The following is a 23,833-nucleotide window of genomic DNA, read 5'->3' on the forward strand; positions in this document are numbered from 1 at the left end:
AGGAATTGAGCGTTTTATGATTATAATGCTCATTCGATTGGATCTCTCCCACTTTTCTATTTTAACCTCATTGAGATTTTTTGGAGTGGAAGTGAGTTTCTCCTCTCAAAGAGCTATATCTAGATCCATACAATCAAAGACAATCTCTACGATATCCTTCTAAACTTTAAAGTTTGAACCATTCAGCATAGGAATACTGCTAATTTATGCAGAAACATTGGTAGCTGAAGCCATAGTTTCTGGATTAGAACAAAAGGAACATGCAGTAAATATTAGTTAAATAATGGGAAAAAATCCATATTGAGATATCTAGAACAAAATTAATTTTCAATCTTTGGATAGAAAAATTAATTGTAAGTGATACTTTCATTGCAGTAATCAAATATTGTCAAAATTCCTGTCACACATTAAGCCTTTCTTTGGACCGACTTAGGCTGGGTTTGGTAAAGCTTTTTCAGGAGGTTCTTGTGCTTTTAAAAAGCACAAGCACGTCATTTTGCGTTTGGTAAATTAAAAAGCTCAAGTGCTTGTGCTTGCGGCTTTTAAAAGTTAGGGGTGCTTTTGAAAGCACCTAGGAGGGAGCTTTTCAAAGTTGGCTTGTACTTTTCAAAATTTAAAAGTCTAATATAACCTCATATGTTAACTAATTTTCAAATTTAATGTTTGCATTTATGTCTATTATAGTATTTTTAAATTTTAAAAGCTATTTTACCAAACACAATTGATGTTACTTATGTTTATTAAAAGTTGTTTTTGATTTGATTTATCAAACATAAATGCTACAACTTTTAAAAAGCCATCTTTTAAAAGTTAACTTTTATAAGCTACTTTTAAAAAGTAAAAGCTTTACCAAACTAAGCCTTAGGCTGGGTTTGGTAAAGCTTTTTCAGGAGGTGCTTGTGCTTTTAAAAAGCACAAGCACGTCATTTTGCGTTTGGTAAATTAAAAAGCTCAAGTGCTTGTGCTTGCGGCTTTTAAAAGTTAGGGGTGCTTTTGAAAGCACCTAGGAGGGAGCTTTTCAAAGCTGGCTTATGCTTACCAAATTTTTTTCATTTTTCCGCACATATTTTCCGCTATTATATTGCCATTAAAATCTTCATATATTTCTAACTTCTCTTCCTAACCTTCATAAAATCTAACACAATCTTCATATATTTTTTATTTTTCAACCTAATCTTCACAAATTTCAACACAAATACATCTCTATCACATATTAGGTATGAACTTCTATCTATTTATATTATTTTTTTGCGTTAATTTTGTATTTTTTCAGTAGATCTATTATGTTTGTTTGTTTTTTTCTGTTCTTTGAAACGGGAAGAGGTTGATGAAAACCAATCATAAAATTTTTTTTGCATGAGCATTAGTCCAAATTATAATAACAACATGTATATACATATGTAAATATAGATATATAATCATAAGAGTAGTTTATTTGAGATATGTGTCCCATTTTTTATGATCTGTAAAGGTGAGCCAATATACATAGGTGGGTAATAGACGTACCCAGTACTAACATTGGATTACATACAAATTTTATTATTGACTAATGATAAATCTATTTATATTAGTACAGAGAATAAATCAAGTAAATATGTTAATTATTAGTCTCTAAAATTTGAGTTAGTATTAAAATAAAGTGTTAATTGATTCAATTAGAACTCCAAAATTTGATTCATGAATCATATTATCAGTTTATTGTTTCTTGTGATTTTTTTTCAAGTAATGTTAATTAATTATTCTATGATTCTTTTGTTTTTATAATATATCTGGTTCCTGTGTTATTATTAGCCTACTAGAATAGAATAATATTGTATGTTTATTAGTCTTATTAATTGATAATAATACTTTATAAAATTTATTATTGTGTACCACATAACAAGTATTTAGGTATACCTGACTTAAAATTTTATGATTTACTTTGTTTTCAATCTTTCAATTTTTGTATGAACTTATGGAATAATTTTTGTTATCATATGATAAGTTTGATGGATACAACAATGAATTTGATCACATCTGAAGAGAAAAATGATGGAAAAGAAATTGCACAATGGAACAAAAATTTAGTAGACATCTTTTGTGCTTTGTGTGTGAAAAGTATTGAAGCTGGTAGCAAACCGGGCACACATTTTGATACCAAAGGTTGGAAACAATTGATAGCTGAATTCACAAAAGTTACGGGAAAAGAATATAATAGAAAACAATTGAGAAACAAATGGGATCAGTTGAAAGTAGATTGGAAGAATTGGAAGCAATTGAAAGGGAACGAGACTGGACTTGGATGGGATTCTGCTAAAAAGACAATTGATGCAAGTGAAGAGTGGTGGGCTAAAAAATTAGCGGTTAATATTCTTAAGCTTAGTTTAGTAAGCATAGTAGCATACATATTGATATATATAATTAGTACTAAGTATCAATATTTTATGTAGGTTATTCCAAAGGCTAAAAAATTTAGAAAAGAAGGGATTCATCCAGATTTTGAGGCAACATTGGATAGGATGTTTCAAAGAACAGCTGCAACAGGAGAAGATGCTTGGACTCCATCTTCCGGAATAGTTCCTTCTTCAATTGAGAAAGATACACAACTTGAAGATAGTGAAGATTCTGATATAGAGCCTGAGTCTAGTGTTATAAACATTAAAAGAAAAAGGGAAAATTTCACTAATGCTAATACTTACAAGAAAGCAAAAAAAGTTGGAGGTGCTCAGAAATTGTCACACCAAATTGATAGACTTTGTGAGGCTGTGGAACGTAGGAGCTCCAATAAAAATGATACTTTGGGACCTAGTATAACTCAAGCAATAGAAAAATTGGATGCTATACCGGATATAGATCCACTTGGACAAATTTATATGTTTGCAACTCGACTCTTCTTGGATAAAGATAAAAGAGAGCTGTTCGTTGCCTTAAAGCATAAAGAAGTCAAAATTGCGTGGTTAATGAACGAAAAGAATGTCCAAGAGGAGAAGGAGAATAATTTATTTACAAAGCTTTTTTAAGATTTTTTTACATTCATTTTATAGACCATGAGTTGTGTCTGCTGTTTACATTCATTTGCTTGGATTTGTTTATTTTATTTGATCTTCTTTATTACAAATAAAAATTACAATACTTTCCTTTCTTGATATATTATTCTATTTTTTTTAATCTTTGTATTCTTTCTTTTAATATAATTATTATACAGTGCATTGGAATATGGAAATTGATTATGATGAAGAGGAAGAGGAAGAATTTGATCGAGTTTTAACTTCTACAGCATGTTTGGTCTTCCAATATTATAATAAGTATATCTATAAAAGACCATGCATGACTTCTACACAAACAGGAAACAAATGGCTTAAAGAGATATTAGAAGGGAATAATAGCCGTTGTTGCAGCATGTTTAGGATGGAAAAAGATGTTTTCAAAAGACTAGGCTATGATTTGGAAACAAACTATGGTTTATGTGCCTCAAGGAGAATAAGTGCTGCAGAAATGCTAGCAATGTTCCTATTTGTACTAGGAGGTGGAAACTCAAATAAGTCAACTAAGGAGCGGTTTCAACATTCCGGTGAAACAATAAGTCGAAAATTTGAAGAAGTGCTACAAGCTGTGTGCAAAATGGCCATAGACATTATACAACCAAAGGATCGTGATTTTAAAGAAGTGCCTACAAAATTAAAGAATGATGATAGATATTGGCCTCACTTTAAGGTAATTTATATATTATTTATTTTAAAAAATATTATAAATAATTACCAAAAAAATTATTATCTTTCATTGCATGTGTTGGTATTAAATTTGCTTTATAGTATTTGTAAAATTAATGTTCTAATCATGTTAATCATAGGATGCAATTGGTGCTATAGATGGAACTCATGTGCCAGTGATTGTGTCTACTGAAGACCAAATTTGATTTATTGGTAGAAAAGGAATTCCAACCCAAAATGTTATGGCTGCATGTAATTTTGATATGGAATTTACTTTTGCTTTGGCCGGTTGGGAAGGGACAGCTCATGACACAAGAGTATTTTTATATGCAATTGGTACATCTGAGTTGAACTTTCCAAAACCTCCACCAGGTAATACTTGATTATCTTTAAGATTAAATTATATACTCCATATATAGATTTAATTTCTTATCATGTTTTCTTTCATTTAATAATATACAGGTAAATACTATTTAGTAGATGCAGGCTATCCAGAAAAGAAAGGTTATCTAGGACCATACAAAGGAGCAACATATCATTTGCCAGAATTTCGTCGTGCTAATGGACCTTCTGGATACTACGAAATATATAACTATGCTCATTCTTCACTTAGAAGCGTGATAGAACGTACATTTGGAGTTTGGAAAAAGAGATGGAAAATTTTACGAGATATGCCTAGTTTTAGCTATAAAAAACAAATTCAAATTGTTATTGCAACAATGGCTCTGCATAACTACATTAGACGTTATTCTACAAGTGATCGTAAGTTTAAAAAATATGATCAGATGGACGTTGAGCTTGAAGAAGAAGATGGATATGGCGATGAAGATGAAGCTGAAAATGGAGTTGAAAAAGTTGGAGATGAATTTCTTGGAACTATGGAGATGGTTCGAAATAATACAGCATTAAGTTTGATTGGTGGAAAAAATTAGATTATAGTAATTTAGGTAATTTAATATTTTTAGTAATGATGTTTAGGATAAAATAAATTTTTATGATACTTATATAAAATTTTAAAGTTAAAAAATAGAAGAATTTATTTATTATATTTATGTTTATTATGAATTTTTTATTTTAACATTATTTTATTTTAAAATATTATATAAAATTTTAAAGAATTTGAAAAAAAAATTATTTTTTTGTTATAAACATGTTTATTATAATTTTTTCAACTTTTAAAAGCTGTTTTACCAAACACAATTATGGTGCTTGTACTTATTAAAAGCCATTTTTAATTTGATTTTATCAAACGTAAGTGCTGCAGCTTTTAAAAAGCTGTCTTTTAAAAGACAGCTTTCATAAGCTACTTTTAAAAAGCAAAAGCTTTACCAAACTAAGCCTTAATGTGTACATGGAGATTTAAACTTCGCAACCTATTCATTACCGCATATATTTTCTATTAATTGGCCAAACAATAACCTTCCTCTGGGCTGATTATTGACTGCATAATTAATAGAAAATAAACAAAAGTGTGCAATGCTTATTATTTGGCCAAACAATAAACTTCTTTTGGGCCGATTATTATCCGCATAAATAATAAGCATTAATTTATTCTTAATTAATTACCCAAATATGTATTTACTATCAATATATGTATATAATTCGGCCAAATATAGACCTTCCTTTGGGCTGACCAATATTCGCATGAATTATATATCGCCATATTCCTTATGTTTTAAATAAATCAATTTTCACAAAAGAGGCTACTTTGGCAGCATAATGTTCAATCAATTTATTTCAAAACCAAATCTTTATAATAGATGATATAATAATCCAAATTGTTACTAGTTTCCTTATGTAACAATTAAACAAAATATTTAAATTCCAAAAGGAATTAAATTTTAATAGTGTCTTTTTCAGACCTTAAAAAAATATAATTATAATTGAATTCAACAACTTCATATGGCATTTTTTGATCCATTAAGATTAGAATCAATCATTATGATTCAATCCATACAAAAAAAATAATGAATTTGTCAAAAAAATGAATTCATATAGAATGGTATAAAAATAAATAAATAAACAAAGAATCTTTTTTTTTGTTTAATAAAAAAAATAAATTCACATATTAAACCATAATGCATACAAAAAATTTTATACTAAATATGCTAATTATATGGACGTGCAGTGTCCATAATCAAGAAATTAATTAAATTCTTTTAATTTTACCTATTAATAGCTCCAATAGTCGGAATCGAGACATAGACAAAAAAAATGGTATGCACATATATAAAAGAATGCAACATTCTTTTTTTTAATATACCTTTTGTATTTTTTATGTGTTCTTTATGTACTATTTGTGTACTCTTTATGCACTTTTTATGTACTCTTTTAGTTTCATTAACATATGCTATGCAATCCAAAAGTAACACATATTTGAATCTAATTTCACAACCTCAAGTTAAGATTTAAATTAAAAGAAAATAAATTTATAATTTCTTAATGATTTAATCATAGACGGCTCTAATATCACTTGTTAAAATTTTCTCAAAATTTCTTAACCCAAATATCATCCCTGTTAAATCATTAAGAAAGGAAATACTGAATGCGGAAGCGTACTTGAATTTATAAATATAAATTATATGATTGGAAGAGTTTGGATCTTGTAGTTCTTTCGATCTTACTCAACCAAAATCTTCTGTAAAGGCAGCGTATATTGGGGACTGAAATCCTGAAAGCCTATTTATATTTAAGCATGGTACCCATAAAACCCTAGAACCCAAATAAAATAGTATCTAAAGTCTGAAAAGTTAATATATCTAGAATCCAAAAGATAATTATCTAAGGAACAAAAGATAATATCTGGTTTTATTCTCATTTAATTCCAAATTAAAAGTAATAATGACTTATTCAATTTAACATTTATAACAACAAATGAGATCACCATTATATAAGTCATTTAATTTGAAATAGCATAATTTGTGATTATAATTAATATATGTATTACCCACAAACAAATTAGGAAATTAAAATAATTTTCTAACATAAAGTACTCACATAAAGAATATACCCAAAATAAAACCATAAGATCCACAAAAAATTATTTAAAAAAAATTATAATAGAATAATGAGATAAAACTGTTGGTATAAAGTACTTACATAAAGAATATACTCAAAACAAAACCATCCATAAAAAATTATTTATCACCCATAATTTATTTTTTTTCCTCCTTTTATACATAGCGTCGAAAATAACATTTGGCATAGTTATTATCTAATTCAAAAATTCACAAAAACTCATCCAAATAATTGTTACATATAGAGAAGCACATTCAAAATTAGAAAGAGAAGTAAAAAAAATTGAAAACGGATAAAATTAATTAAAAGGATAAATTGTTGGAATAAAGAATTAAAGAAGAGGTTACGATTCCTACCACTATTAGTGAAATACAGAAAGAAAATGAGATAGAAGAACATATGTTGATGTTAACGGTGGAAGTTCTTTTATTTAAAGTAAGGATAATGCTAGGTAATCAATAACTTTTTTGAACAACATGAACAACCACCAATCAAATCAAAACACACTATACCTCTAAATTACCTACCTAAATCTTAATATTAGAATAACCATCCGCACACTTATTGAAATGAACATCCGATATATCTATTGTTCACGTTATTTAATATTTTCATTGCCTACCTATAATTTTTCTTAAAGTAACTTAGTAAATTTAGATACGAAAATTCTGTATTGGCTTTTGTGTCTTTTCAAAGAGTATTTAAATTGCAGATTTATTTTATAATCTGTTTATCAAATTTGATATATATGCCCATTTATATTTAATTTTAATAAATGTAGTTGACTTAATAATCTCTATTTTTATTTGTATATACCCTAAAAAACACATGTTTCATAACCCATCATAGTTAGAAATGAAAAAATGGCACAAATAACTGAAGTTACGTGGTCTGTGAGTGAGAAATACATAATAGTATGTGACTTAATAACAATATTTATAGAGCTTTAATACTTTGACTTCTTCACAAGAAACATGGTAGGTACCTTTGCAACAATATTGGCCTATCAGCACCACCAACATATGTGAACACATCAAGTTCGCCGTCGACCGGGACAATTCTCACCAAGACAAGACACAGCAGATTGAAAAAGGAGGAACATATTACATTTTTCACAATCTCAAAATGAAGTATGTGTATGATTACATGTTACATCTACTAAAACAATATGCTAAACTTCAAAGATTTAAACCCAAAATACCTCAAGGAGTGAAAGAGATGTGCTCTGAGAGGATGACATGTTGCTTGCACAACAGTCCAAGGAAGAGGTACATGTATGAATCCTTTGTTAGGTCACCAAGTTCCACACTTCCATGTATGAAATGTTGCTTGTGTTGGATGAAATGTTGTATGAATCCATTGAAAATATTGATATGGTTAAACATCGAAAATATTGATACACTTTGTTTATGTTTTAAATTATATTGACTTACTTGTTTATAGTACTTTTCTTTTAGTTTGATAATACAGTGAATTTATTTATTAAATTTATATTTATCTTGTATGAAAATAGGTTTATTTTGTAATGAAAAAAATAAATTCTATTTTATTTTACTGCAGATTTTCTGTTTGTATTCAGAGTTTGGAATGGTTTTTCAAGGCTCTAATTACTGACAAAAAATCTATCGAAAAATCTGTTCCTAATTACCGATAGAAAATCCGTTGAAAAATCTGTCTCTAATTATCGACAAAAAATCCGTCAGAAAGTTTGACGTTCCATGAAAATGGAAGGGAGAATTTACTGAGGAAAAAATCTGCCGGTAACCGATAAAAATGTGTAGGTAAGTTACCGACGGAAAAAATCTGTCAATAAATAATTTTTGACGAAACTTTTATAGAGGGACAAAATCCGTCAGTAATTTCGTCGGTAACCAAAAATTCGTCTGTAATAAAGACCAAATCTATCTATAAATCTGTTTATATTAAACAATTTTCTAATTGTGCATTTTATTTCTCTTAGAGATTGACTTTAAAGAATCAGGACCTGTATTTATGTTTTTGGTTTATTTTAGACTCTATATATATATATATATATATATATATATATATATATATATATATATATATATATATATATATATATATATATATATATATATATATATATATATATATTATTTGGCCTTTATTTCGCAGGTCGATTTTAGAATTTATTGTGTGATTTTTTATCTTTTAGAGATCGTAATATTTTACCATTTTTGATTTATAAATTTAAGATTAAAACTCTATACGATAGAATATTACATTAGTGCCATAAAAAAGTGAATTAATGAATTATATGTAGTTTTCATAATGAGAAAGCAGTTATTTGCAGTCATATTTCACAACATTTTGTATTTAAATTGATTTATGGTTTAATAAGCTCATATTTTCTCATTTTAAGAAGCATAAATTTAGAAAAATAATAAAAAATTATCCAAACAATCAGTCAATATATAATAAATATTCTAAACAGTGTATAGTTTTTAAATTTTTAGATGTAACCTTTTTTGTTTTCTGAATATTGATTTATTTATATTATTTCCCTAATGAAACCGTTTTCAAGGAAACCTCCTGACTTTTAAGCTGTACTTTATACTAGTTGTTCCATGAATTAAATATCTAAACTTGTTGAAGTGTCGAGTAAAAAACTGGAAAATGCTTGTTTTGCAATTATATTATTTTGTTAGAAAACTTTATGAGGAAAAATCACACAAATAAAAACATCTATGATATTATGAATCACAATAGTACTTTGTCAGTCTAAATCTAAAATCAATAATATTTAGGAGATAATAAAAATTTAATTTAAATAACAAAAAATTATTTTATATAATATTTATTAATTATCGTTAAAATAATTGTATATTTTTAGAGGTAATAAATATGTAATTATAGATAATATGTGTATAAAATTATAAATATTATATTATATAAGATAACTTAAAAATAGTTTAATTATTTTTCTGTTGGTTCCTATAGTTTTATTAAATTTGTATTTAGGTCTTTATAATTTTTTTTTTCAATTAAATTTCTATACTATTTTTAATTTTATAATTTAGTCATTTTCATGTTAAAAATATTAAAATTAATAAAATATTTTTTTCAAAAATATATAATTAAAGATCTAATTAAGTTATTAATTCTAAATATCTTTAATTTGTAGATGAATATTCAATTTATTTTTATACTAAAAAAATCTAATTATATAAATTAAAAATAATATTAAAAATAATTAAAAAATATAAAAATTTAATTAAAAATTTAATAAAACTAAAAATACCAACAGAGTAATTAAATCTTTAAAAATTATTTCTCTAACATTACGGATATAAAATATGGCACTTCATTATTGGATTTCACTGCATATCATATATAAATGCATGATGCATCAATCTATTGCATGCAAATTATATATTTGTATGTCGTACTTTCAAACAAATATGTTGTGTTGTCATTCAATTCTATATTATTGAAGGTCGCTTTATTTATTTTTATTTTCACGTTAAACAGTTAATATATTTGAAAAAGACATTATTCTATATATATATAATAAAAAAACCGAAACCAACATTAATACGGTAATGATGAAGTGTACCAAACTAAGCTATATAAAAACTTGATCTTAGAGGAAGTGGACGTGTATCTGAGTAGTGTGCACTAGAATTCTTAGAAAATGATAGCCTTTGTATGTTTTAGATAAGTCAATTAAGTTTTGAGTTAATAAGTTAGATTTTTCAAATCTAATACTATCTAGTCCAATCATATAAATATTATTCTCTAATTTGATATAGGCGTGAAAGTGCATATTAAAAGCATCACCTTATTTAGAATATATGACTATGATAACTTTTATATTTTAAGGTATTTCATATTTTAAACTAATTTTTGGCATGTGTTAGATTGAAAAGAAAGTTAGGGAAAAATATAATTGAGTTATCTGTTTGTGATTTTAAGATGGCGAGTGTTGTTCTTGTACAACTAATCACTCTTCTGTATAGTTCATCCACTTTGTGTTGTAGAATTATAACTGTTGGTCGGTTATAAAGTTTTACAATAAATAATTAAAATAAAAAATCATAACTACTAAAGTATAACATTTATAGATCAGTTATAACCGAGTTATAACAAATAGAACAAATGTAAATTATAAAATTAGTATCAAATTTAATTACCTATACTATACAGTTATTATTAGTTGTGATATAATGCAATTCTTTGATTTGGATAGACTGTCTCTTAACTGTTATTATTTTTGGGGCATTGAGTTAGAACATAGAAGTTAGAACTACTTAACATTAATATTAGTATGTAGCATGAATGCATGAAATGGAGCTGAAGATATATCAAGAGATGAGATGGGCAGTGGTTGTTCTAAGGATTTATTAAGGAGAGAGAAGGAACAATAAATTTCTCTGTTCATTTGTTTGGCTAACTCATATACTATTATAGGACTTGGTTGATTTAATAGCCGAAGGTGTTGAGAGAGAGCCTTTACTTCCATCAGAGAGTGTGTTAAATACCATAGGTCATCATATCCATGCATATAAAAAGGATGTGGTTCGGTGCTCGTTTTAATGGCTGAAGAGGGTGTTGGAGAGCTTTAAAGTTCTTAGTTTCTTCAGTGACCTAATTGGGGAAGTTGGAGTTATTATCTTAACATTAAATAAAGAACCCTTTGGCATTCAAGGACCTTCTTCCCTTCAACTGTACACACTACCAACATTAATTATGCTACACCATATACATCTCAAAAAATATATTTATATGTTTTCAAAATCATATTTAATATAATTTTTTTTAAATAATTATATGGACTAGTTTTTTTCACATATTTATATATTATAAATTTTAAATATCATCGTAAAAATAAAGTATTATAAATATTTTAAAGTATGTGTTAAATATATGTTATGTTTATAAATATTTTCCCTTTACATCTCTTTCCCTCCCCCGTCTCACCGACTTTAATTTCATAAGTAGCAAAACTTTCCTTTCGGGTTGTGGCTTGCCTTTATTCAATGGGTATAAAGAAATTTAAAACATTTTTTTTAAATATTTTTTATTAATTAAAAGGTGAATTCTATGGTGTAGAAAGAAAAAATTTTCTACACCTATAAATTTGTGTTGTCTTAATAAATAATTGACAAGTGTCCTTTAAATAAGAAGACAAAATCTATCATTTTAAAAGTGAGATGGAGCTTTACAAGATCTTCTCTCTGTTGCATGTAAAATTTTTAATAGTTAAGCTAATTAATTATATTTAAAATTATTAATTATTTTAACATGATAGTATTGTGTACTGATTTTTTTCGTATTTGGATATTACAAGAATAAATACAAAATGAAAGTTTGAGTTTATAAGTTTATGAGCTTATAATATTATGCATATTATTCACTCATTTAATACGTAACATTTATTATTATTGCAGTAAAAAATAAAAATAAATCTTTTCTATTTTTTTATTAATATTGTTAATTGTTAAGTGTATTTTTTATTTCATAATATATTTTTTTATATTTTTTTAGTTTTATTTAAAATTACATAATAGAAAATTACACTTTATCATATTTATATAAAAAAAATGAAAAATTTATTTCTCAAGTATAATTACTATTTTTACTAGTGATCTTCCTATGATCATTAACTCCCATATATTTTTAATTTTTATAAAAATTATTTAGGACGGATTGATTTTATTAATTATTCTCTTAAAAAAGAGTAATTTTTATTATCTTGGATTTTATAAATTTGAAAAAAAAAGCTGAAAACTAATTTTGATTAGCTACCATTCGTTTAATTTTATTATAAAATAAAGTTAAAGAATCAATTTCCCTTTATTTGAAACAAATTATAGAAAAAAAATGATTGTATTACTATTATTATTCAAAAACACAAAAAATTTATCTTTATTATTAAAAAAATAAAATTATTCTTTTATAAATACTTGTATATATATAAGAATGAGAATGTTATACTAAAATTTAACCGATAAATAAAAAAATTAATTTTTAAATTTTAAGATATTATCTTATTCTTATATATTTTTTAGTTAAAGAATGAAATTAAAATTAACTCGTATAAATATGTACTAATGGATATATGTTTTAATAAATAAAAATTATGTGATAAAATAAAAAAATATGCTTTAAGATTTATGGAGCAATAACATAAAAAACCTGACTTCAACCCAAAATATTTTTTTTTGTGCAAAAACAAAAATTCTAACACATTATAATTAATTATGATAAATATAATTATTTAAGCTAAGCATTAAAATTCTAAGGTGAAAGAGAGAGAAAGTCTTTGTACTTCATTTTTAAAGCTGCATCTCACCTGCAAAACAATAGACTTTGTCTTCTTTGTTCAAGGACACATGTCAACTATTTTTTATGACAACACAAATCTACATGTGTAGAAATTTTTTTTCTTCTATACCATAGAATTCACCTAATTAAAATTTAATATATATAATAGATTAAATCGTATTATTTTTGTTAAAATTAAGTTAAAAAAATAATTTGACCGAAAAATGATAAATTAAATTTTGAATCGGTTTAATTATTTTTTATAAAAAATAACTACAATATCTTTATCATAAAAAATGACTAAAATATTTTTATTATATATAATAAAAAATAACTAAAATATTTTTATTATATATATTAATTTTGAGAACTTTAAATTCTAGTTCTTTTCTTTTCTGTCAGTGGGTTAGAATTTAGAATTTTTAAAATTAATATATATATATATATATATATATATATATATAAAAGGGGTATTTTAGTTATTTTTTATAATAGAAATATTATAGTCATTTTTTATAGAAAAATATTAATTTATATCGATTCAAAATTTAATTTATTAATTTTTTGGCTAAACTGATTTATCCGATTTAATTTTAATAAAAATAACATAATTTAATTGATTATATGTATTAAATTTTAATTTTTAAAAAATATCTTAAAAAAATATTTTTGATATCTTTATTTAAATTTAAGTGACTCCCTTATTTTCTAGTATGACATGTCATGGAGGAGCTAAATTTATAATTTAATATATGCAAAGACTATATATGTTGTGTCCGTTTATTTTATGTCGAGAAATTGAGAAATATTTTTATGATTCATTTTGTAAACGATCATTTGGAATTTATTATTATTATTATTATTATTATTATTATTATTAGATAGAGTATAATAAAATTTTTATTTGGGTAAAATATATTTTTTATGTTTGAAAATTGGTAAAAATTTTAAAAATATTCTTAAGTTTTATTTTGTTCTAAAAGTTTTTTATTTGCATCAAATATACTTTTGACGGCTAAATTTTTAAAAAAATTAAGACCAATCTAACAATAATGTATGAAAATTATGCTTGATTTGCTTGTAATTAGGGTTATTCTTATGAAATTATTGTTGATCAGAAGTATATTTGATACAAATCGAAAAATTTTGAAATAAAATTGAAACAAAATAAAACTTAAAAATATTTTTAAAATTTTTGTCAAACTTCAAGAAAAAAATATACTTTATTCTTTTTACTTTAAGTGAAATCTCTTTTTTGTTAATACTAATAAAATAATTAGTTACTTAATAAATATCCTAAAATAATGAATCATCATATGTTAGTTATTCTAAAATATTATAGTTAAGTATGATTTTGGTTTTAAAGTATAGATCGAAAATTTTTTTTTGTTCCTAACTTTTTTAAGTATATAAAGTCGGTCCTAAGGTTTAAATCTAAATTTTGAAATTATCATTTTTACTTAAATATTAAAATTTTGGATCAAATTACCTATAACAAAAAAAATTATAAATAAAAAAATAAAAAAAAAAAAGAATATTTCTATTCCTGCAAAAGGGGAAAAGAAGAAAAAGAAAGAAAAAAGGAAGAAAAAGAAGAAGTTATCCACCATTCACTTCTATTTCTATTTTTGTCGTTATTTCTGTACGATTTTAGTTCCTAACACAAAGATAATTTTAAAATTAAGTTAAATTTTAAGGATAATTTTTTATAAAAAAAATTAAAGACAAAAAATTTTCGACCTATAACTTAAAAACTAAAATATTATCCAAAATATTACTATGATTAGTTAAGGGGCAGTGGTACCTTATCTTGCTAGTGTAAAAGTGGAATTTTGACCTGATGTGTAATGTGTAATATTTTTTTCCGATAAGACATGATATGTAATAACATACAAATTAAACTTATTATAAATATCAACAGTCTGATAAATAGTCAAATACACGTACATAATTGACAGATGATAAAATAATGAAAGAAAACAGTATATATTCATGCAGTTTGCATACATCTTTAAATTTAGTCAATATAATTGAAGTATGGAAATTCATATTTATATCTTTATTCGTATTATTTACTGAAGATCAAACACTAAGTATGTTTACATATATTTATTTGTATTATTCTACATTTTTCTAATAAAATAATTAACTATTAAAATAATAAAATTTTTTTACATCAAATAAATTTTTTTGACAATAGTTGAATTAGATATTTTAGAAAAACAAAAATCATCCACCGTACCATTGTATTTTCTACATTTATTCTTATGTTGACTATAAAAGTCACTTAATTTGATTATAAGTATGAATCAAATTGACAAATTTAATTATATATTTTATAAAGTTTGATTATATTTATGTATGTAGTTGTTTTGTATTCCTATATATATAGGTGTTTAGTTTTTTATATTCATGTAAGTATGTAACGTAAATAAGAAAGAAAATTCATATTATTAAAAGAAAGGAAAAGTATAGGGAGTTAATAGAGTATCTGTACAATGTGTATAATGGAGGTTTAGAGATGTTCGAGTCAGTAGGATATCAGATGTTTATTATCCCTGATACTGAATAATTATTTTAGATAATACGAATGTATTGTGTTTGAAAAATTAATAGTATTTTATTTTGAATGTTTATTTTTTAACTCGTATTAAATCAAATAAATAATTCATTATATACATTATACAAATACTCTATTAGGTCCCTAGCAAAATTCTAAAAGAAGGGGAAATAGAAAACAAAATTAATAAAAATTGTTAGAAGTAACTTATTGCTAGTATCTAGATATCGCATTGACATCATAACAGTTGTGATAATTAAATATGCATACATTTTTTTTCTCTTCAACTTTCGGATTGTCATGCTATTTGTATTAAGACTGCGACCACAATACTTAAAATAAAAAATATTTATAAGACAATAGAAACTCAGTCTAAATTAATCTAATTTTTTTGTGTTAAATTATTTTATTTTATATTTTATAATTATCACTGAAATAATTAGATTACTTTTGATATTATAAATATATACTTTTAAATATTATATATATAAAAGTATAAATATTAAATTAAATAAAAATAATTTTAGACTATTGTGACTTTAGTCTTATCGATTTAAAACTATATTATTATAGCAGAAATGCAAATTGGCACACATAAATAAAAATTTATGTGTTCTATTTTTACTCTTCTGAATTCTAACCCTAAAAACTGCAAATAGAAAATACATCTAAAAAAAACAGTCCTTAGAAACAGTTATCTATAAATTTTTCTTTAAATTAATCAGCCTGTGACAAAGAGCCCTAAGTATAAATAAATAGAACCGGAAATCAGAAGTTGAAATAATTAATGAATAAAGTAAAATAAAAAGATAAAAAGGAAATGCGTACAATAAATAAATAAATCCATGTTATGATGAATGAGGAGCGAGGCAGCTTGAGCAACACGTCATTCAAAGGTAGCCAGTAAAGGTCTTTAATTTCGTCCCTTGTTAAGTATTGTGTCCCCTTACACCCCCAACTATATAACCAACTTAATCTCACTCCTTCATTCACAATCCACATTTCACATTTTTATTTACTCACCACACCACAAACTCGATCATACACTATAAATTTATTGTGTTCAGAGGAGAACGTAACGTAACCTACTTACCTAGCTATTAAGCTATGGTTTCCTTTCACAAAGCGTTGCCCGAGAGTAGTCCTTCAGAGCTGAAACTTTCGTCAAACAATAATAAGAGAAAATGGGAACAGCCACTACTTACTACCGAAGATTTCTTCAAGGACCTATCAAAATCCTCAAAGATTGAAGCAAATCCTCATCAGAAAATCAATAAATCCATCTTTGATATAGAGTTTCACCTTCAGACTCCGCTACCTTCCGCTAAATTACAACACCACCACCTCACTATTCAGGTATAATATATATATATATATATATATATATATATATATATATATATATATATATATATATATATATATATATATATATATATATATATATATTCACGCGTACCTTATAGTTTAATTTCTTTTGGTTATTTTGTGAATTAATCTAATAATCCTTATTGTTAATTGACGAGAAACTCTTGGTAGTGAACATTATTGCATAGTCAATATTGTATTCACATTATTGCAAAGAAAAGAAATTAAAAGCTTTTAAAAAGTAAGAACATACGAAACTCAAACTAAGGTTCATTTTTAAAGGGTCTTATATATGTTAGATTTATTTGACAATCTACTAGTATTGGTTGAAATTGATTGTTACATTAATGATTTCCGAACATTCTTGTTAATTAATTAACAAGTTAATCTATCTTGTTGTTTCATATGGATCAGTCAGGGCATATAAATATGAGTAACACAAAGATGATGAACATGAAGAAATTGGATTCAAAGATAACCCCTGAAACGGGCATAGACCTTGAGCTGAACCTGACATGTGAATCACTGAGGAGAAAAGAAGACACAAAGAAGAGTTCCCCTGCTATATTAGCTGACGTGTTCAACAATAAGGACACGTCATCATCATCGTCATCGCAATCACAATCACCGTCGCCGTCATCTTCCTCACCGCCACTACTGCCAGCTTGGTTGTTGGTGGAGGGAGAAGATCAGAAGGAGATGGTTGCAACGGTTTGCATGAGGTGCCACATGCTGGTGATGCTTTGCAAGTCATCACCTTCTTGTCCTAATTGCAAGTTCATGCATCCACCAGATCAGAATCCTTCATTCTTGAAGAGAAGCAGATGCAGCCTCTTGTGCTGATTCATGAATGCAGAAATGATAAATCTCAATTATTAATTAATTAATCTTCTAGTTCTGCTTAATTAGTCTTGGTAATTTCATTTGACTTTCACTGAATGAGTGTGATGAGTGGCAGCAGATTATATATATAAGCATTAAGATTTTAATTAAGAAACTAACATCTATATACTATATTATTATTATTATTATCATAATTAATCATATCTATGTACATAGAAAAGTGGCTGGTGTTGATCGTTCCTACAATTATTGTGTATGTTTTTAGATGTAAAATTTCGGTAGGCTTTTTTTCCCCTTTTTCTTTCAAGAATGGAGGTTTATGAGGCCTCTTAACTATCAAATAGCAAGAGCACATGTTCTTTGTGATGTCATTGTAATTTTTAGTAATGAGAAGAACCGCGTTTCCCCAATTTGTTATTAACTTCACTTTGATATATATATGTAGCCATTTAACTACTGACTTTTCATTAATGGGTATGTAATAAACTCGTTTGTATGCTACTCATTTTAAATTAGGTTGTTAATTGTTAAAATTCCAATATATGCATGTTCTCTGTTTCGGACTTGATGAACTACTATTCTTGTTCCAAGTTCAACAGACATCATGAATATAAAGGATAACATCTCAGTGAATTGAATAAGAGGTCAATATATAACACATAAATAGTAAGAAGATACTACTTACTAGAAAACCGAAGCATCTGCTGAAGCAATATTTAAATGAACAACATAAAGTACTGCACAAATTGAATGAGATCATCCGCAGAACTTAGCTTTCTTTATTATTTATTCATTTTTTAACAGGGATACATGTCAGCCTACTATCGAAATTAGCTCTCTCTGATGGCCAAATTTGGAAGAAAAACAAAAACTAAGGGCTCATTGGTTTGAAAATATTTTTTCAATATGAATGCTAAATACGGAAATGTTTGGTAACCAAAGAAAATTAACAAAAAACAGCATTTAGCATTCACTAATTGTTGCGATAATAAATAAATACTAAATAAGACAAGTTTTATCTCTGTTTTTGGCTAATTTTCTTTGATTATCAAACATTTTCATTTTCAATTATACTATGTGTATGCCGAAATTCAGCCAATAAATCAATTATAAATATTAAATACATGTTGAAATATAAAATACGTATTAAAAATAGAAAAATGTTAAAAAATCATTAAAATTTATTATTTTTACTCATCACAGTTAGCCACGTCAACTCAATTCTTTTAGTTTAATAATCTAACAACATACTTTGTTGTTGGAACACAAAAATAATAAAATTTGATGGTTCTATAATATTTTTTTAAAAATAAGTTAAACAATTAACACATGTATTTGTACCTAAATATATGAGAGCTAATTTAATTTTCTATATTTTCGTTTTTTTTTCTTATTATTTTGTTAAAAAATAAAAAAATGAAATTATATTATCTGTTTTTTTATGACAAATCAACCACATTTCCTAAACTTAACGTGAAAGTGTAAAAGAGAAAAGTTATAGTAACATAACTTGACTCATCTCGTTCATCACATACCTAAATGGCTAAATTAGGTGTGTTTGGTTTTGATTACTACTATTATTTTCAAGAAATAATCATGTTGAATCTAAAATAATCTAAACACACGATCAGTCAAGTAAAGGCTATAATTAATGACAGCAAATGAAGATCTGAAATATGGCTATTGCATTAATTAGCTTACGTCTGTTATACTACTACTACAACATTATATTTCCAATCGCATTAAATGCATACATTGGATGTTAATATGTCTCTCTTATCTTCATGCACATTTACGTTTCTTGCTCCCATAAATGGAAGCGTTGAAGTTATAAATAGTTAATCCTTACATGCCACATATTAAAGAACCTCAATTTCCATGTTATGCAATTCCTAAACTCCCTTTTGGATGCTGGAGCTACCAAGTCAGCTGCATTTATGGCATGCTTCATTGTTTAGGACTCTAGGTGATGGATATAGACAAACTAAACACAGTTTAGCTAAATTAATTAAGGATTAATAAGTACTGCTATTGTGTTGTTCAATTACGGCGCTGTAGCCGTCCCTAACGATGTTGAGTTGTTTTTTTTCCAATGAATAATATACAGTGTATTTCGAATCATAAAAATATAAATATGGATATTTATAAACGCAGTGTAATTAAGTATCTTTTAAAAATTGTCTATTATTCAGTTTTTAAAAAAAGAAAAACTAAAAAATAAGTAATTTTTTATAAAAAATAAGTAACTTTTAATAAAAATAAATATTTAAATTAATTAAATAATATTATTTAAATAAAAAAGTTAACTAAAAACTAAAAATTTAAAAGATAAGTAGGATTTCTCTTATAAAATATATTCTGATATTTAAGTTAATATGATTAAATTTTTTTTATTATTTTTACATTCTAAAACAGCCACTTTCTCATTACTAGAATTTTTTCTTTTGTATATGAAATATGAAATAGAGCGGTAGAGCCATTGATGGTTTGTATGATTAGTTACTAAAGAACATTCAATTATAATAAAGAGGATTATTATAAGGGTAAAATATGTTTTTATTTTTCAAATTTTTACAAGTTTTAAAAATATTATTTTAAATTTTATTTTTTTTAAATTTTATCTTTAAAATTTTTTATTTGTATTAAACGAACTATTGACAACTAATTTTTTAAAAAGTTTAAAATTAATTTAGTAATAATTTCACAATGATAATTTTTAATACAAACAAATCAAACATAGTTCTGTCATTCTTAGTTATCAAACATTATTTTTGGATTGATCCTAAGCTTTTTAGAAATTTAACTGTAAAGGTATACTTGATGTAGATAAAAAAAAATTTAAACAAAATTAAAACAAAATAAAATTTAAATTAGGAGTATTTTTAAATTTTTTAACAAATTTTAAAAACAAAAAATATCTTTAAACTTTATTTGCATTTTTTTATTAAAATAAATTAATTAATAATTTTAACTTCAATTTTTAAAATATATATTAGCCAAAGCGATTAAAATAAAATGGAGATATCATCTCATATTTTTTACCCACATGATTATACATGTCATCATATGAATAACGTGAAGATGGATGCAAAAATAAATACTTAAAAATAATTTGCTAGCTAGTATTCTACAACTATATTAATTTGAAATTAAAAGAATGAGATAATAAAGGGAGTGACATTGAATATGATAGCCAAACTCAACTACTAACGCAAGTATAGAAGTATTTTAAAGGATGGAGTCATCACATTGTCAATTTGCATTTAGATTATGTCTGTTAAACAAAAATAAAGAGACAGATTCAAAAACAAAAACAGAGACGGATATTTACTATCCCGATTTTAGAAAATAATAAAACTGAATGAATACTTTGTTTCTTATACAAAAAAGAAAAAGACATTATGTTCTATCCTTATTTTAGAACCAATAAATTTTTCAATCTATAATCTCTATATATCTGTCTCACCGACAATATCTAAAACAGTCTTGAGAAGAACAACAAGTTATAATTTTAAAATTTATAATTTAAAATACCGATTGTTTGAACCTCCACTTTAAGGGATAAAAAAAAGTGTAAGTTATTTTATTAATATAATAATGTGGTCCATATAATTAATAAAATAACAATGCTAGGAACCAACTCTATATAAGCCAATAATCAGCCAACTGGTAAACTAGAGGCACCGGTAACTTTAATCGGATGTTGCTACTGATAGGTATACGGATGTTTTTTTTTTCTTGTAAATTGGATGGTTTTGGATATGATTTTTATGTTTCATGTGTTACGCATTAATAAAACATAATTAATTATATGGAACCAACTAATGAATGATCAAAGAATTTGTTCCGTGATTATCTTCTAATACTAGCGTATCTTTCTTCATGTTTTGAATGTGCTCAACAATAATTTAACAAATTAAATTATAAATTAATAAAACTAATTATAATTAATTATGTTGTTCAATTTTTGGCTGATTATTAGTTGGTTTCATATACTTTTTCTTAATAAAATTAATTTTAATTATAATGAGATAAATATAATGGCTATTAGTTAATAAAAAAAAGTAGAATTAGTAAAATTTTTAAAATAATAAAATAAAAATATTTCTTTTCTTGTTTGAGAATAGAAAAATAGAGAAGCTATTGGTTTTAAAAAAAATACGTGACGAGAAAAGTAAAACGTTTTTAAAAAATAACTATTTTAGTTCTTTTTTTGTATGCCATCAATAAAAAAAAGAAGAAAGAAGAGAGAAAAAGCATCCGAAAATATTAAAAGACTGCACAATGACTCAATTAAATATAACGTATGCTCATAACACAAAGATTATTAAGAGCAGTAAAAACGTGGTGTACTCATAATTTACAGGTGAGTATGTATTTTATTTATGTTTTTATGATGTGATCATCGTAAAATTTAAGATCTTTTATTAGTGTTAAAAATAATTTATGTATTAATGGAAAAAACTCAAATTCTAACTGTCAGAACAAGGGTATAAAATTTATGATTATTCATAAACTCATTTGTTCAAGTTTGTATAAATCAAATAAATATTTGAAAATTCTAGCAGTGCAATTTTTTTGTGTATTTAGAATTATTTATCAGCCACTAAAATGGTCAAATATGATAATGTAAAAATATATTTTGTGTTTGTTGCTATAAGGTATTTAAAGATCACATCCAAAAGTAGATTAATTATTCTTATATTAAATTGTCAAGATTGTTGGTATGTATATACAATATTAGAAATATTTAAATATCTAAAGATATCAAATATTTTTTGTTCAGTGCATATCTGATAAGCAAATTAAATTAAATTAAATTAAAATTAATTAATATTATTGTGTTGTTTTATGTTAATGTATCACTCAAAAAGAAAATGCTCATATACTTTAAATGTTTTATTTGAATCTAAATGATATATTATTTGATTATTTAAAGTGTTAATGTGCGAATTTGTATTATATTTACTGCTTTTATGAATTTATTTGACTCAAACAATGAAATTGTCAAATTTAAGAAACCTACTATACTCATTGATCTGAACAAATCCAATTTTAATTGAGTGTTATGGACTTAGACCTGATATTAATTATGAATAAAAAATCTATTGATATTACTTAGACTAGTTCTGAAGAATACAAGTCTCTTTATGAGGCTTGGGATGGGTCAAATATGTTATATTTAAACTTGATGAAAATGAAAATGGTTGAAAATGTTAAGTCATTCATGCCTGAGACAGACAATGCTATTGATTTCATGGCTAAAGTCAAGGAATATTTTTAATCGGATATAACTGACAAGTTCATTGTGAGAAATCTTATGACAGAACTGACAACTAAGAAATTTGAATGGTCACAATCCATTCATGATCATGTGACTGTAATGTTTAATCAGACAGCAAAGTTGAAATCCATGAATATGAATGTAAGTAAGTCTTTCAGTTTTTCATGAACTCGCTTCCTTCTGAATTTGGTCAATTCAAGTGAATTATAATACTCTTAAAGAAAAATAAAATTTTCAAGAGATTAAAGTCATGTTGATTTAAAAGAAAGGGAGATTAAACAAAATAAAATATCACCCTCTCCATCTCACATTTCAAGTTGGATCTAGTAGCAGTAAGGATAAATTGGGTAAAAAGGATAAGAAGAACCATGCTTCACTAAAGGTTCATAATGGTAATGTCCAAAAAAAAAAAAAAAGACGCTAAAATATTTTTTTGTAACAAGACTGGACATATAAAAAAAGATTGTCCGAAAAGAAAGAAATTGTTCAAAATGAAAGGTATTTATTATGTTTTGGTAAGTTTCAAATCAAATCTTGTTGAAGTGTCTAATAATACCTAGTGGATAGATTCTAGTGTAACTACTCATGTAAAATCCTCACCACCAAAATGTCACGTTTCTGGTTGCGCCACTCTAATAGCGAGAATATTACGATGACTTAAGTATATATAACTATAATATGTAGGAGCCTTTACCTACCATCCTTATTGACTTTTCTTTAAAAATCGGTATGTATTATTTTATTTTTTTTATACAAACATGCATAGATATGTATATATTCTAA

At 25.3% G+C, this 23,833-nt stretch overlaps 1 protein-coding gene across 1 annotated transcript; it reads left to right on the forward strand.

The window, feature by feature from the left end:
• Window positions 1-16,421: 16,421 nt before the first annotated feature.
• Window positions 16,422-18,176, forward strand: LOC112703178 (uncharacterized). Its single transcript, XM_025754515.3, has 2 exons — window positions 16,422-16,911; window positions 17,338-18,176. The coding sequence occupies exons 1-2, from the start codon at window positions 16,663-16,665 to the stop codon at window positions 17,764-17,766; spliced, it is 678 nt and encodes a 225-aa protein (XP_025610300.1). The 5' UTR covers window positions 16,422-16,662; the 3' UTR covers window positions 17,767-18,176.
• Window positions 18,177-23,833: the final 5,657 nt, after the last annotated feature.

The sequence above is a fragment of the Arachis hypogaea genome, chromosome 7 (genome assembly GCF_003086295.3).
Source record: "Arachis hypogaea cultivar Tifrunner chromosome 7, arahy.Tifrunner.gnm2.J5K5, whole genome shotgun sequence".
In the NCBI taxonomy this organism is placed as follows: Eukaryota; Viridiplantae; Streptophyta; class Magnoliopsida; order Fabales; family Fabaceae; genus Arachis; species Arachis hypogaea.